This window comes from Rhinoderma darwinii, chromosome 1 (genome assembly GCF_050947455.1).
Source record: "Rhinoderma darwinii isolate aRhiDar2 chromosome 1, aRhiDar2.hap1, whole genome shotgun sequence".
NCBI classification, from domain to species: Eukaryota; Metazoa; Chordata; class Amphibia; order Anura; family Rhinodermatidae; genus Rhinoderma; species Rhinoderma darwinii.
The window spans coordinates 415,560,391-415,577,972 of record NC_134687.1 but is presented as its reverse complement, the minus strand read 5'-3'; the positions used below and the strand labels follow the sequence as shown (position 1 = coordinate 415,577,972).

General features: G+C 44.0%; 1 protein-coding gene across 2 annotated transcripts in view; it reads right to left on the bottom strand.

Annotated features, from left to right (window-relative positions):
• ADCY4 (adenylate cyclase 4) overlaps positions 1–17,582 on the bottom strand; it is a 69,599-nt gene that overhangs the window by 20,378 nt on the left and 31,639 nt on the right. For both annotated transcript variants that reach the window (XM_075828966.1, XM_075828967.1), the window contains 4 exons: positions 17,083–17,262; positions 16,410–16,453; positions 15,099–15,179; positions 14,943–15,012 (listed from right to left, as the gene is read on the bottom strand). In XM_075828966.1, the coding sequence (XP_075685081.1) occupies positions 14,943–15,012; positions 15,099–15,179; positions 16,410–16,453; positions 17,083–17,262 (375 nt within the window). The remainder of the gene's footprint in view (positions 1–14,942; positions 15,013–15,098; positions 15,180–16,409; positions 16,454–17,082; positions 17,263–17,582) is intronic.

Here is a 17,582-nt window from a genome sequence, read left to right as displayed (position 1 = left end):
ATCATTTTGTTGCCTCTATTGTAGGTGGTGATGAAGTTGATATTGGAGTTGCTAGGGCCAGACTTGGGTTTCAATATGGGGGGATTTAAGCAGGAATTTTGTGTGAGTTCAGAGGCTTTTGATTTTGCGCCTTTTATAAGATTTATTGGAAAATATTTGTCTTTGAATCTTTTTTCTAAGATTGCGCATTCTTTGTTGAAGTCCTTATCTGTGCTGCAGTTCTTCCTAATTCTCCTGAATTGGCCAAAAGGGATGTTCTTAAGCCAGGGGCGGTGGTGGGCGCTTCTGAAATCGATATAACTATTAACGTCTACTAATTTAAAGTGTGTACTTGTCGTGAATTTGTTGTTATCGTTATCGTAATTGATGGTGAGATCCAGAAAATCTATGGCGGTGGGGGAAAAAGTGTGTGTAAATGATAGGTCGTAATTGTTGTTGTTTAGGGTTCCAATGAAGCGAGCAGCTTCCTCTTCAGTGCCTTTCCATACTATAAACAGGTCGTCGATGTACCGTTTGTATAGCAATATGTTGTTTTTATAAGGATGTTCACCGTGGATGTGTATTTTTTCGAAGGATCCCATATAGAGATTGGCGTAGGAGGGTGCAAAACGGGTGCCCATAGCACATCCTTTGATCTGGTGGTAAAAGCTGTTATTGAAGCTGAAGATGTTATGTTTGAGGATGAAATCGATGCAGTTGGTTAGAAAATCTAACTGGGATTCGGGGATTGTGTTGGTGGATGAGAGGAAAGAATGGGCTACTTCTATGCCTTTATTATGGGGAATGTTACTATACAATGTGGTTACGTCTGCTGTTAAAAAGCTGATTGGGGATGTTGAACGGTCAAAATTTAGGTCATTTAAATCTCTAATTAGTTGTGTGGAATCTCTGAGGTAGGATGGTAAGGTTAGGACAAGTGGTTGGAGATGAAGGTCAATGAAGTGTGAAAGGTTGCTTGTGAGGGAGTCTATTCCCGAGATGATGGGGCGTCCGGGCGGATCGATTAGTGATTTGTGGATTTTTGGAAGGTGGTAAATGAAGGGCATGTTCGGGAATGGGACAGTTAGAAAACGTTTCTCTTTTTTATTTATCAGTCCTGATTTGGCAGCTGACTCAATTAGGTCTTTATATTCTTGTGTATAAAGGGATAATGGGTTGGTGGTGAGTTTTCTGTAGAACGTGATGTCGCTTAGGATCCTAATGGTCTCTTCAAAGTACTTGTGTCGGTCCTGGATAACTATGCCCCCCCCTTTGTCAGCTGGGCGAATTATGATTTCTTGATTCTTTTGGAGATTTTTCATAGCTCTTCTTTCGTGGTTAGTTAAGTTGTCGATATAATGAGATGGAAGTTCTAGTGTTCTAAACTCGTTGCTAACCAGGGACGAGAATGTTTCAATCATTGGGCCCTGGTGGTGGGTCGGGTAAAAATTGGATTTGGGGTGGACTTCCACTGGGATGGCTAAGGGTGTGGGAGAATCTACAGGTAATTCAATGGTTGGGCCTGGTTTGGTGGTGTATTTGGTCATAGCGAAGTGTCTGGTGAGTGTGAGTTTTCTTATGAACCTGTTGAGGTCCATAAAGAGTTCAAAGCTGTCAATTGGTGCCGTGGGGCAGAAAGAAAGGCCCCTATTTAAAAGGCTGTGTTCAGAACTGTTTAGGATGTGTAGTGATAAGTTGAACAGTTTTATTGTTGGACCAGATTCCTCTTTTTGTTGAGTGATGGATGTTGATTTGGTCTGTTTTCTGCCTCCTCTCCGTCCTCTAGGTCTATGTCTAATTTTCTTTTGGTCGAAATTTTTTGTATTCTTGGGAAGAAGTGGGTGATGGTTTGGGCTTTTGGACTTGTGATGTAGGGAATCAGAATGTCTTTGCTCACTACAGTGGGAGTTAGTGGCGGTCTGACTAGCTGGGAGGGGAGTCCTAAAAAAGACGTTGTTGCGTATGTGAAATCAAGAACAGATGTGGCCAGGTCTAAGTTGGGGTTTGTGAACCCCTGGGTTGTGTTATGGTCCTCTGGTGGACTGCGGAAGTGGTCCTCAGGTGAAGTTGGATTGGTAAAATAGGGAGTGTTATGTACTGATAATTGGAGTAGGGATGAGAGATTGTTGCCGTCGTCCTCATCTATGTCGTCTATGGAGTCATTGGTCAAGGAAAGGGGGGAAGGGATGGTGGAGGGTGGGGGAACTTCCATCGGTTCAGAAGTGGAGGGTAGCCTAGATAAATGTATAGCTAGGTCGGAAGATTTGAAGGCATTCATTGGTACCTTAGGGCTGGAAAGTCTATGTGAGGAGGGGTGAGAGGGTGAAGGCGTGGGGTTCAGGGTGGGAATCGGAGCTGTGTGGTGACAACCGGACTTGGGGACTTGGGGAGTCTCTGAAAGATTTCCTTGTTTTCTTTGTGGTGCTGTCTCGTTTGTTTGGTTGGTGGGTCTGGATTTGGAGTTGTTCCTGAAGGACCTGCTATAGGTCATGACTCTATTCTGTGGGGTTGCAGGATTGGATTTGCCCAAATAGTTCCTATTTTGGGTATGGGTATGGTCAGATACAATGGTATCTTTGTGAGGGATAGGTATGGTGCTGGATTTCCAGTCACCTGCAGGATTGAGGGCATAATCTGCCTGATCTCTTTTTAATTTTTTCACTTTTTTTGAAATGAGATCTCTTTCATAAGTGATGAGTCTCCTGCTGGTGGATTCCTCTAATTTAGAGAAATCACAGTGATCACTGAATTGTAATAATTGCTCCTTGATCATGAGGATATCAGAAAGGAGGGCATTACTGAGCATTGTGCGCTTAGTGTGCAATCTTTCTAGGAAACCTAGATGGCATTTATCTATAAAAGTCTTCCAGTCAGTGCTGAAAGAGAGGTCTGTGGGGTATGGGTTAGTGATTAGTAACCTTAGACCTCTAGGGGTGATGTTACCAGAAATATACAATGATAGAAATTGACAATCGATGTTCTGCAGGGCCTCCTTTTTTAAGAGGTCTTCCAAAGATAGGTATAAGTCAGTCATCCTTTGAGTTTCTTCAAGTGATGAGTTGTTACTCACTTTGTGAGAGTGTCCTGGCAGGGTGTCAATCCCAATGGTTTCAAGGATGAGCCGTTCGCGGAGTAAGTTCCTTTCGTTGGTAAAATCCAGCATCGTGATTGTAGATTCCAGATGCTTGTATGGTGTTACAAGGAGTTGGTTGAGATGTGGTAGATCCAAAGTAGCGGCTGCCAGTGCAGGAGTCGACTTTCCAACCAAAGGAACACCGGTGGGGACCACCGGGGATTGGTGGTAGGATGCTCCTGGTATCGGAGTATCGGCTTTGCAAAGCGGATAAGGTCCGATCTGAAGTAGAGAAAAGGGCAAGAAACCACGGCGCCACTTGGTGTGGATCAAAGAAGGTGGAGGTGAGAAGCAAAGATAATATATGCTCACCGTGAGGTTATGAAAGTTGAATGAAGGAGTCCACGAGATAGCTGCTGCCAGATCCGGGCCGGTTACCGAGGTGACCGCTTGGGTATGATGAAAGCACGGAGAGAAAATATAGATCTATATTGGCGCTGCTGTGTGGTGAGGACAGGATAAATCCAGAAGTCGGGTGAACGTAAAAGTATTTATTGCTATGCAACGCGTTTCAACGCCGAACTGGCGTTTTCGTCAGGCATGGTGAACACAGAAAAAAAGAGACATGTATATATACACACAGAAGAGGTCATCTGATTGGAGCCAGTTCAGACTGGGCAAAAAAACCGCCAAAAACTCAAACAGGTCAGAGTTCAAGCGGTGCAATCCATTGCAATGACATTTCATAGTATTTACACAATAAAACACAATAAAAACCATAGGAAAGGTAAAAGGCGAGTTGTCACTGTAGGGAACTCTTATTTTGTTCATAAATAAAAAATGTGTAAAATGTCGGGGGATTGGATAAAAACATTGTGTGTGAGGGACGGCAATGTTTTGTTATTGCATGGTTAACTGATGATATCAGAAGGGAACAAATGGTGAACAAGTAGTGTATGATTTATTTTTAGTGGTTTATTTATTTCAATCGTGGGACATTTGTGTGACTGAGATATGAGAAGTTACGTGTGCAGATTGGAATTGTTACCGGTTGTCAAGGAGACCACCTACGCTACGGTGGCCGACGTGGTCCAAAACAAGATGGAACGCACGGTGAACCGCAAAACGCCAGAGGACGCCGGTATATGCAACAAGAACAGAGGGAGAGGAAAGAAGAATGTGTTGCCGAGAAGGAATAGGTAGATATTGATATTGAATGTGAGTAATGGAACTAGAATTAAAATTTAATGTTTTCATTGACGCAGAGTTACTTACGGTAGTTTGTTTCTATGTTTGTTTTTATCACTATTTTTTATTTTAATTAGTTTACGTCTCTTAGAGCAAATGGAGTGTTAGGGGGGGTTTAGGGGGGGGTGAAGGTGGCATCGATGAATGTTGCTGGGGCAATGCCTAATTAAAAGGTTAGTTTATTGCCTTAGATGGAGAGTGCATAACATTTGTATTAACTCTTAGAGTTACTGCGAGGGGAAGGAGCCCTAACAGGGATAGTAGGTGCATTAGGGTTCGGACATGAAACCGCAGATGCATAAAGGGGGGGGTGGGGGGGGGGTGGTTGTTGATGGGAAATACGGCAACAAATGTGTCAACCGGGTCCCGTGGTTACATATTTTGGCTGTTCCACTGTACTGTATTTTTGGAGAGGGGCTGGTGGGATCTATAGGTTTTCCGATGTTTGTCTAGGGATATTTGATAGTTAGTCTAGAGATGACTCTGTGATGTCGTTTAGACCAAATGGATATAGTGTGTTCATTTTAAAAATCAAGAAGTTTTCTCTTTGTTTTAATTTGTTAAATCTGTTTGGGACGTCGGGGTGAATGTATTCAATGGGTGTTATTGTAATTTTATTGGATTGGCATTCGTGTGTCTGAGAGAAATGACGGGATACACTGTGTTTGAGATACCCAGTGTTAATATTGAAACGGTGATTATTGACTCGGGTTCTTAGGCATTGGGTGGTTCTACCAATGTACTGTAGTTGGCACGGGCATTCTAAAAGGTAAATGACATATGAGCTGCCGCAGTTAAGGAGTGTTTGAATTGTGAATGTCTCGTTGGTGACAGTGGAAGTGTAGTTGTATTTTTTGTGGCTTATGGTGTTACAACAAAGGCAGCGTGAGTGTCCACATTTGAAGGAGCCTTTGAGGTTAGAAAGAAAGTTTGTATGTGTTGTCAGATGTTTCTTTGTTCTGCTGGGAGCAAGTATATTTTTGAGGGTTAGGGAACGTCTGAATGTGATGTTAGGTTTGTCTGATAATGTGTCTTTTAGGTGCGGATCATTTTTTAGGATGTGCCAATGTTTGGAGAGAATGTTCCTAATCATTTTGTTGCCTCTATTGTAGGTGGTGATGAAGTTGATATTGGAGTTGCTAGGGCCAGACTTGGGTTTCAATATGGGGGGATTTAAGCAGGAATTTTGTGTGAGTTCAGAGGCTTTTGATTTTGCGCCTTTTATAAGATTTATTGGAAAATATTTGTCTTTGAATCTTTTTTCTAAGATTGCGCATTCTTTGTTGAAGTCCTTATCTGTGCTGCAGTTCTTCCTAATTCTCCTGAATTGGCCAAAAGGGATGTTCTTAAGCCAGGTTTTCTAACCAACTGCATCGATTTCATCCTCAAACATAACATCTTCAGCTTCAATAACAGCTTCTACCACCAGATCAAAGGATGTGCTATGGGCACCCGTTTTGCACCCTCCTACGCCAATCTCTATATGGGATCCTTCGAAAAAATACACATCCACGGTGAACATCCTTATAAAAACAACATATTGCTATACAAACGGTACATCGACGACCTGTTTATAGTATGGAAAGGCACTGAAGAGGAAGCTGCTCGCTTCATTGGAACCCTAAACAACAACAATTACGACCTATCATTTACACACACTTTTTCCCCCACCGCCATAGATTTTCTGGATCTCACCATCAATTACGATAACGATAACAACAAATTCACGACAAGTACACACTTTAAATTAGTAGACGTTAATAGTTATATCGATTTCAGAAGCGCCCACCACCGCCCCTGGCTTAAGAACATCCCTTTTGGCCAATTCAGGAGAATTAGGAAGAACTGCAGCACAGATAAGGACTTCAACAAAGAATGCGCAATCTTAGAAAAAAGATTCAAAGACAAATATTTTCCAATAAATCTTATAAAAGGCGCAAAATCAAAAGCCTCTGAACTCACACAAAATTCCTGCTTAAATCCCCCCATATTGAAACCCAAGTCTGGCCCTAGCAACTCCAATATCAACTTCATCACCACCTACAATAGAGGCAACAAAATGATTAGGAACATTCTCTCCAAACATTGGCACATCCTAAAAAATGATCCGCACCTAAAAGACACATTATCAGACAAACCTAACATCACATTCAGACGTTCCCTAACCCTCAAAAATATACTTGCTCCCAGCAGAACAAAGAAACATCTGACAACACATACAAACTTTCTTTCTAACCTCAAAGGCTCCTTCAAATGTGGACACTCACGCTGCCTTTGTTGTAACACCATAAGCCACAAAAAATACAACTACACTTCCACTGTCACCAACGAGACATTCACAATTCAAGCACTCCTTAACTGCGGCAGCTCATATGTCATTTACCTTTTAGAATGCCCGTGCCAACTACAGTACATTGGTAGAACCACCCAATGCCTAAGAACCCGAGTCAATAATCACCGTTTCAATATTAACACTGGGTATCTCAAACACAGTGTATCCCGTCATTTCTCTCAGACACACGAATGCCAATCCAATAAAATTACAATAACACCCATTGAATACATTCACCCCGACGTCCCAAACAGATTTAACAAATTAAAACAAAGAGAAAACTTCTGGATTTTTAAAATGAACACACTATATCCATTTGGTCTAAACGACATCACAGAGTCATCTCTAGACTAACTATCAAATATCCCTAGACAAACATCGGAAAACCTATAGATCCCACCAGCCCCTCTCCAAAAATACAGTACAGTGGAACAGCCAAAATATGTAACCACGGGACCCGGTTGACACATTTGTTGCCGTATTTCCCATCAACAACCACCCCCCCCCCCCTTTATGCATCTGCGGTTTCATGTCCGAACCCTAATGCACCTACTATCCCTGTTAGGGCTCCTTCCCCTCGCAGTAACTCTAAGAGTTAATACAAATGTTATGCACTCTCCATCTAAGGCAATAAACTAACCTTTTAATTAGGCATTGCCCCAGCAACATTCATCGATGCCACCTTCACCCCCCCTAAACCCCCCCTAACACTCCATTTGCTCTAAGAGACGTAAACTAATTAAAATAAAAAATAGTGATAAAAACAAACATAGAAACAAACTACCGTAAGTAACTCTGCGTCAATGAAAACATTAAATTTTAATTCTAGTTCCATTACTCACATTCAATATCAATATCTACCTATTCCTTCTCGGCAACACATTCTTCTTTCCTCTCCCTCTGTTCTTGTTGCATATACCGGCGTCCTCTGGCGTTTTGCGGTTCACCGTGCGTTCCATCTTGTTTTGGACCACGTCGGCCACCGTAGCGTAGGTGGTCTCCTTGACAACCGGTAACAATTCCAATCTGCACACGTAACTTCTCATATCTCAGTCACACAAATGTCCCACGATTGAAATAAATAAACCACTAAAAATAAATCATACACTACTTGTTCACCATTTGTTCCCTTCTGATATCATCAGTTAACCATGCAATAACAAAACATTGCCGTCCCTCACACACAATGTTTTTATCCAATCCCCCGACATTTTACACATTTTTTATTTATGAACAAAATAAGAGTTCCCTACAGTGACAACTCGCCTTTTACCTTTCCTATGGTTTTTATTGTGTTTTATTGTGTAAATACTATGAAATGTCATTGCAATGGATTGCACCGCTTGAACTCTGACCTGTTTGAGTTTTTGGCGGTTTTTTTGCCCAGTCTGAACTGGCTCCAATCAGATGACCTCTTCTGTGTGTATATATACATGTCTCTTTTTTTCTGTGTTCACCATGCCTGACGAAAACGCCAGTTCGGCGTTGAAACGCGTTGCATAGCAATAAATACTTTTACGTTCACCCGACTTCTGGATTTATCCTGTCCTCACCACACAGCAGCGCCAATATAGATCTATATTTTCTCTCCGTGCTTTCATCAAACTTGAGGTACTGAAGCTTTGTACCGTACCACCCAGGAGATACCAACTGCCCTTGTAGAAAGAGGAGTGACCTGAAAGGAGACACAGCTAAATTTCCTGCAAGGGTTCGAAAGGACAGCCTAAGGCTCAGTGGGATGTCTGAAGAGAGGAACAGCATGAACCACCCCTTGCAGAAAAATCTTTATCAAAGAAGGAAAAGCCAGCGGTCACTGAAAAAGTATAGACAGAGCAGAGACCTGACACTTAGTGACCAGCCTATTTTAGGCCTTAACTAAGCAATTTTTTTTTGTCTTAGTCAAAGATCCATAACGTTTTTAGTTTTCCTTTGACATAACTGTATGAGGACTTGCTTTTTGCGGGACGAATTGTATTTTACAATGGCACCATTTTGGGGTACATATTTTTTGATTACATTTTATAAACTTTTTTTAGGGGGGGAATATATGTATAAAAAACAGCAATTCTGCCGCTGTTCTATGCGGTTTAAATTTACGCTGTTCACCGTGCGGTGTGAATAACATGTTACCTTTATTTTATGGGTCGATACGATTACGGCGATACCCAGGGGTGTAGCTAGAGGCTCATGGGCCCCGATGCAAAAATTCTTACTGGGCCCCCCCCCCCCGCAAACTTCTCATGGCCGACGGTCCGCTTTCAGCTGCATCGCTGGGTCTCCTAAGTGACCCAACAATGCAGCACTAGCAGCCGGGGCGTCACTAAGGCTGGGTTCACACACACTATTTACGGACGTAATTCGGGCGTTTTAGCATTGAATTACGTCCGAAAATGCGGCTCAAAAGCGTCGGCAAAGATCTGCCCATTCATTTGAATGCGTCTTACGATGTTCTGTGCCGACGGTCATTTTTTTTTACGCGTAAAAAAGTGCCTGTCACTTCTTCAGACGTAAATGGAGCCGTTTTCCATTGACTCCATGGAAAACCAGCTTCAATTACTTCCGTAATGGACGCAGCAAAAGACGCCTGCACATGCCATTACGGCTGAAATTACGGTGCTGTTTTCTCCTGAAAACAGCACCGTAATTTCAGCCGTAACGGACTCTGCCGTGTGAACATACCCTCAGGGCTTAAAATGTCCGGGAAATAGCCCCAATACATAGGTGTCCGCCCAAAAAAAAGTGTGTATATGAGACAGCATAGCATATCTATAGCACTACGACCCTATAAACTATGGATAGGATTAGATACAGTGGCTCAGAAGGCAGTATCACACATGATAGGATTAGATACAGTGGCCCAGCAGACCGTATCACACATGATAGGATTAGATACAGTGGCTCAGAAGGCAGTATCACACATGATAGGATTAGATACACAGCTCAGCACAGTATCACACATGATAGGATTAGATACAGTGGCCCAGCAGACAGTATCACACATGATAGGATTAGATACAGTGGCTCAGCAGACAGTATCACACATGATAGGATTAGATACAGTGGCTCAGCAGACAGTACCACACATGATAGGATTAGATACAGTGGCTCAGCAGACAGTATCACACATGATAGGATTAGATACAGTGGCTCAGCAGACAGTATCACACATGATAGGATTAGATACAGTGGCTCAGCAGACAGTATCACACATGATCGGATTAGACATAGGGCCCAGCAGACAGTATCATACATGATTGGATTGGACCCAGGATAGGTAAGAATAATAATTTTGCTTCTTTATGTGTTACTGATTATTTTTGTGTGTTTGTGTTTTTTTTACAGGTTCGGTTGTTGGACTTCGGATACGAGGACTTCAATGACGGCGTTTTTTTTATTCTCAATAAAATGGTTAATGAGGGTTGTGTTTTTTTATTTCAATAAAATATTTTTTCTATGTGCTTGTATCTTTTTAAACTTTATTATCACCGCCTTAGTAATGGCCGCTGGCTGATTGACAACCTCCATTACTAAGGCGAGGCTTAATGTTAGCCGGTGCAGAGGCTACACTAACTCCCATTATTACCCCGGTACCCACTGCCACCAGGGGTACTGGGAAGAGCCGGGTACAAACCAGTACCCGACTATCTGTAGTGACGGGCAGGCACCGGGGTGGCCGCAGGCTGGTAGTATTAGGCTGGGGAAGGCCAAAAACAGTGGCCCTTCCCACCCTTGTAATGCTGCCTGCCGCTGCTGTGTTGTATCTGGCTGGTTATGAAAATTGGGGGGGACCCCACATCGTTCTTTCCAATTATTTTTTATTTATTTATTTTTGAAATGACGTGGGGTCCCCCCCATTTTCATAACCAGCCAGATACAATAAAGCAGCAGCAGGCAGCATTACCAGGATGGGAAGGGCCACTGTTTTTGGCCTTTCCCCTCCTGATGATACCAGCCTGCGGCCACCCCAGTGGCCGACCATCACTACAGATGGTCAGGTACTGGATCGTACCCGGCTCTTCCCAGCACCCCTGGTGGCGGTGGGTACCGGGGTAATAAAGGGGGTTAGTGTTAGCCTCTGCATCAGCTAACACTAAGTCCCGCCTTAGTAATGGATGCTGTCAATCAGCCGGCGGCCATTACTAAGGCGGTAGTAATATAGTTTAAATAAAAACACAAAGACATAGAAAAAATATTTTATTGAAATAAAAAAAAAAACCCACACAACCCTCATTAACCATTTTATTAATAAAAAAAAAGCTGTCATCGAAGTAGTCCTGGAATCCGCCGTAGTCCAACGACCGAACCTGCAAGAAAACACACAAAAAATGATTAGTAACACATGTGTTAGGGTATGTGCACACACACTAATTACGTCCGTAATTGACGGACGTATTTCGGCCGCAAGTACCGGACCGAACACAGTGCAGGGAGCCGGGCTCCTGGCATCATACTTATGTACGACGCTAGGAGTCCCTGCCTCTCCGTGGAACTACTGTCCCGTACTGAAAACATGATTACAGTATGGGACAGATGTCCTGCAGCGAGGCAGGGACTCCTAGCGTCGTACATCACTATGATGCTAGGAGCCCGGCTCCCTGCACTGTGTTCGGTCCGGTACTTGCGGCCGAAATACGTCCGTCAATTACGGACGTAATTAGTGTCTGTGCACATACCCTAAGGCTTAGATACAGGGCCCATGTGTGATACTGTCTGTGGGACCCTGTATCTAAGCCTACCACAAGGTAGGCTTAGATACAGGGTCCAGCAGACAGTAATCTTATACAGTATAAGATTACTGTGTGCTGGGGCCCTGTATCTAAACCTACAGTGTGGTAGGCTTAGATACAGGGCCCAGCAGACAGGATCACGCATGGGCCATGTATCTAAGCCTACCATGTGATTGGCTTAGATACAGGGCCCAGCAGACAGGATCACACAATCTGTGATCCTGTCTCATGGGCCCCCTAAGCCTGCTACATCGTAGGCTTAGGGGTTGTGCAGTCCCTAAACATTGATGGCCTATCCTCAGGATAGGCCATCAATAGCTGATGTGTCGCCCGGGACCCGCAAATCAGCTGTTTTGAAGGGGCCGCAGCACTCGTACGAGAGCTGCTTCCCCTTCATTTCACTACTCGCCCACACTGTGAATCGCCGACACCGATTCACAGTGTGACCGGAATGAAGTGACAGGAATGAAGGGGAGCAGCTCTCGTACGAGTGCTGCGGCCCCTTCAAAACAGCTGATTGGCGGGTCCCGGGAGTCAGACCCCGCCAGTCAGGGCTAAGCTTACCTTCCTCTTCGGCCGCAGCGGGAGTTCTGTCGTCTCGATGCTGTGCGCGGCGGCATAGCGTGGTGACGTCATGCGCTGCGCACAGCGCTTGACGTCAGGACCTCCGCTGCCATCCGGAACCAGGAAGGTAAGTAAAGTATGTTACTATAGTAACAGGGGCCCGCGGCCCGAGTTACTATAGTAACTTTTTATTGATGTGGTGCGGGGGGCCGTGGGCCCCCCTGGCTTCGGGGCCCGGTCGCAATTGCGACCGCTGCGACCCCTATAGCTACGCCAGTGGCGATACCACACATGTATAGTTTTTTATTTTTACTTTTGAACTAAAATGATTTGTTTTTGCATCGCTGCATTGAATTTTTACATTGATGTTGCCATATGAGGGCTTGTTTTTTTTGCGGGACAAGATGCAGTTTTCATTGGTACCATTTTTGGTGTACATGGGACTTCTTGATTAACTTTTTATTTTTGGGAGAAGACAATGGAAATAATAGAAAATGCAAAAAACTACTATGGAATTGCTTTCACCTTGCGAATGAAAAAAAAGTATCATATATGTGTATTTTTTACACTTTTACAAAATAAAACTACTTTTTATAATGGAAAAATAATGTGTTTTTTCTAATACATTTTTATTTTACATTAATTATTTTTTCAGTCCCACTAGGTGACGTCACTGTTCCTTTGATCACTGATATAAGGCTTTGGTATACTTCGTATACCAAAACATTATTGCCTGTCAGTGTGAAATTGACTGGTAATCTATTAGGCCATGCACGGCCTAATAGGCATATAGCCAAGGCAGACCTGGAGTCTTTGTTAGGCAACCCATTACGGGCCGCTGATGGCTGACAGAGGGAGCCCCCTCCCTCTGTAAACCACTTAGATGAGGCGGTCGCTATTGACCGTAGCATCTAAGGGGTTATATGGTCGCGATCAAAGCAACCTTCAATCGTGGCCGTTAGAGCAGGAGCCTAGCACCCGCTCCAGACACTTGTGCAGGACTTAGACTAAGCCGCCGTGAAAAGGCTGCGCTTTAGCCTAAGGCCCGTTAGTGACCGCCACAAAAAGGCGTATTGCTGGTCACTAACGGGTTAAGAGAAAAGATAATCCAAGCCTCTGCTCAAGACCCGATTCCTGGAAGGACAGGATCCTAGATGTAGAATAAATCATGGGAAAGTAACTGGGTTGTTCACACCAGTGGAAATAAGCCTTTAACGTACGGTGGTACAACTTGGCAAATTGGGGTTTCTTGGCCTTTAACATTGTTTGCATTACTGGTTCAGAGATACCCCGTGTTCTCAAAACCGCAGCATCAAAAAACCCACCGTTGATCAGTGGACCTCGGGAAAGGAGGTTGGTTTGTAGTGGAAGACACCAAAGTGCGTCCGCAAGTAGATTGAGCAGGTCGCCACCAGAATAGCAGAAACGCCCTCCACTTTGATCTTCTTGAGTATTCTGGTTAGTAATGGAAGGAGGGAAGAGATACAGAATAGAGAATCCCCTCTCAAGGAGTGACCAGGTTGTCGACTGTGATGGCCCTGGGATCCCACACCCTGGCCACGAAGGCTGGTTCCCTGTGGTCGATACAAGACTTGAAGAGATAGGTCTGGAATGCCCCACTTCTGGCAAATCTGAAAGAAGATTTCCAGATGAAGAGACTATTCCCCCGGATCTAGCTTTTCTAGACTAAGGAAATCTGCGGACCATTTATCCACTCCCTTACAGGACCGTGGTCAGAGTTGGAAAACTATTCTCTGCCCAGTGGAGGATCAGAGAGGACTCCTACAGTAATGCTCAGCTCATCCACATGAGCAAGCCATATCTCATGAAAACAAAGAAGTTGTTCCCACACTTGGACAGCAGAAGTCTTAGAGGGGGGCTTCTGGGGCCTGGGACGCTGTTGCCAAGCGAGCTTAGGCTCAAATGATGGGTGCCTGGAATCTATGGGTCAGCTAGATATATGACCTCTGAGAGGAAAAGTTAGGAAAGGACAGATAACACTAAGGGATAAGAGAGACCTGACCCTGGAAGCCCGCACCTTGAGGCAACCGCATAAAGCCACATGGAGCCACCCCCACCAGAGTCGTTCTCCTAGACAGCCAGATCAGTGGACCAGGCTGTCCAATGGGCCGGGAGAAGTCATGTGACATGAATGGGCGAGATATATGGGCGTAGAAGGTGCGACCTAGACCACTGGAAAACCGGGGGCTTCATTTAAGGGGCCTGACAAACGGTGTTGCTGGGATGAGCAGCACTCCATGGCGCACACTCCAGGAAAAGCCTGGAGAGTGTCCAAAACAGTCACCAAACATAACGTTGGCCACAGAATGGATCCCTACACTAATAAAAATGTCCCCTTTATTCCCTTAGACAAGAGGAGGAGGCCTGTAATGGGGGTCTGTGAAAAGCGAGCATGAAGAATTTTCCTCAAAGTCTTCGGGTGTACGCAGTGTTACCTATTTAGTAACTGCTCACATATAGTGGGGGTACTGGCACTCCACCTGCGGGTGCAAGAAATAGGTAAGGTGATCAGCTGTGAGCGAAGGGCAGTGCCTGCCCGGCACCCCCAGGGGGTTTACTAGGCTAACAACCCACCTACAGCTAAAGAGAAAAAAAATAAAAATAGTAGCAGACCTGAGAATCAGGCTGTGGCTGCCTCTAACTGACACTAGGCTGAAACTGATTAAGCCAGTGTCTGTGGGAAGGGTATAGCCTGCCTGGGCGGGACCAAGACTCTTTCCTACCTAGTGTCAACCTCCTAGTTGCAAGGGCCTATACCCATGGTGCTGTGTCCCCCAATGGTATTAATGAGAAAATGAGATTTGGTTACTAGCTCACTTCATTGCCTACACTTGCCACTTAAACTGTGAGAACAGTTTTGTATTATAGAAGTGGCACCATTATAATATTTGTAAATGATCCATTTCACAACGCTGTGTGAAAGTGTCAAATATGATGTTCTTGGCTTCTAAATACTTATAAAATATTATATCATAAATAGTAAAGTATAACAACATACCTCTTTTTCTATGGCTTTCTGGTTGAAATACAGAGTGACCCGGTTAAAATCATCTGATTTCTTCCATTGCCTGATGGAGAGAAAAACCATATTATGATTAAATTCAGTTTTAAATAAACGGAGACACAATCAAGAGCATTTCTTAAAGCTTTGTACCTCAGGGATTTAAGCTCTTCCAAAATACTGTAGATATTGTTATCAGTTGATGACTCATTTGCCTCTTTTGGGGAACGAAACCTTAAAGAAACAGACTTCATGAGAAAAAAAGAAAGGGAGAAAAAAAGAAAAGAAAACGTGGATTGGAAAAATTAGATTTTAAGAACTATTTATGTAAAGGGACGCCACAAGTAGATATGTTTTCAAAGATTAGTAAGAACAACCTAAACAATAATAGTGGAAGTGCAGACCGGTCTAAAAAGAGCTTCCCAACCACACATTAGGTTAAAGGGGTTATCCGGGCGGGGTTATCCGGGCCTTTTATATTGATGGTCTATCCTTAGGATAGTTCATGAATATGAGTTTGGTGGGGGTCCGACTCCCCGCATTCCGCCGATCAGCTGACTGTAGGGTCTGCGGCGACGAACGCCGCGGCCTCTTCATAGGTTACCAGGTACAGCGCCATACACTATCGAAGCGGCTGTGCCTGGGATTGTAATTCCGGTCCCATTTAAGTGAATGGGACTGAGCTGCAATCCCAGGCACATCCGCTACAGATGTGTTACAGCGCTGTGCTTGGTAAGCATTAAAGAGTCTGCGAACTTAGTCGCCGCGGGCACCCTCATTCTGGTAATCGGCAGGGGTAACAGGAGTCGGAGCCCTACCGATCTGATATTGATGACCTATCCTAAGGAAAGGCCATTAATATAAAACGCCCTGAGAACCCTCTGAAGGATGGCTGACAATCTAAGGGATATGGGTGCCTCCCGACTGTACCCGATGTCTGATCCTTGTTTCTCCCCCAACATCTGCCATGCTTGATTTCAACATGCCCAATCCTTTGTTCAGATGGGAGACAAGCCACTGGCATAAGTGTGTGTTCTACTGCTTGTTGGCATGTGCCTGCACAAATTATACTAAACACCACACCATGTGTGACAAGGTTAATCTAAAACAAGATATGTAGACATAAAGAGCAATGTATTCTATTGTTTATAAACAGAAAACACATACAAAATGTCCTACTATTTCAAGCAAACAGGAGAAAAAAAAAAGAAGAGGTGAGAAGACAAGATCTCAGTAAGTACTAAGACATGTGGAACAAGCACTCCAGAGAGACGAGGATACAAAAGACGGAATTTATAGTCTGTTCTCACAAGAAGCTGTTCTGACATCAGACACATTGAAGCCACAGGACAGAAGGGCCAAGCGGGAGAACATGTAGCAGATTCTGTAAAGAGGGGTACGTGACATCACAAGGGCATGTAGGAAGCATAAAGCAGCAAGGAAGGAGAAGATTCCTGCTCCTACTTGTCAGTATTCCCGAATTGAGGCATAGCAGACATTGGTAGATCCTAGAAAAGAAAATATAAAACAACCTTTATATCAAAGGAAATGAAACCATAGAAAAAAAACAATACTGAAACGTCATAAATTTAGCACAAGAACTTTTGTACGTTTTTCAGTTAAATTTAAATGACTGAAGAATGTATCTACATGCTAAAGGGTTATTCCCATCTCAGACATTTAGGACATATCCACAAGATATGCTATAAATGTCTGATAGATGCAGGTCCAATCTCTGGGACCCACACATATAAATCGAGAATGGGGGTCATCCGTCCCCAGTCCCACCCGGAGAGATGGCCGTTCGAATATAATGGAGAGAGTCGCACACGTGGCCACCTCTCCACATTGTCCCCGCCTGGAATCGGAAGCAAAGAGCAGCTTCACAAGGCTGGACAGGGGTCAGGCAACAACGGTTATCAATATAGGTGCGTTTCTCAGAGCTGGGACCCGCATCTATCAGACAATTATAGCATATCTTGTGGATATGCTATAAATGTCTGAGATGGGAATAACCCTTTCATTTATGTGTAGTAATAGAAGTCTTAATAGAACTAGCAGCTTTCTTGGGGCTGATTGATTCCTTCAGTCTCAGCATGCTTCTCTTCTATTTAAGTAATATATTTATGGATCTTACCATAATGCGGGAGTTGCTGAGGTTTTCTGGCAGTAGGCTGTCTCTATGATTTAGATGAGCAAATGGTTTAGCAGCTCCCCAAGATTCCAGATAGCGTGTCATACGGACAGATGCTCTTGTCTTGGTGACCTCAGCAGACTTTGTAGGCAGTATGTCATCTTCCTCACTGTCCTCACTAGCCTGTGGGAATAGACAGCTGTAATGATATATCTGGTTGTTGTCAGTATATTTGAGGAGATAGGGAAGTGTTTGGAGGAGTTAAAGGGGATAGGCTATTGTTTGGTGTGGGGTACGACCTCTGGGACTGACACTATCCAGAGAGTGAAGAAGTGACAGCTGCGTTTCTTTCAAAGTTTTCCCTGCCCAGTGGTGCTCCTGGCAACTGCTCTGCATAGTACTGCATCAAGGACCCACTTGAAAGGGGCCGTGCTGAGGTTCTGTAAACCAGCGTTGCAGCCCTTTCATTATCAGGATTGATGGGGACCCCAAAGGTCAAACCC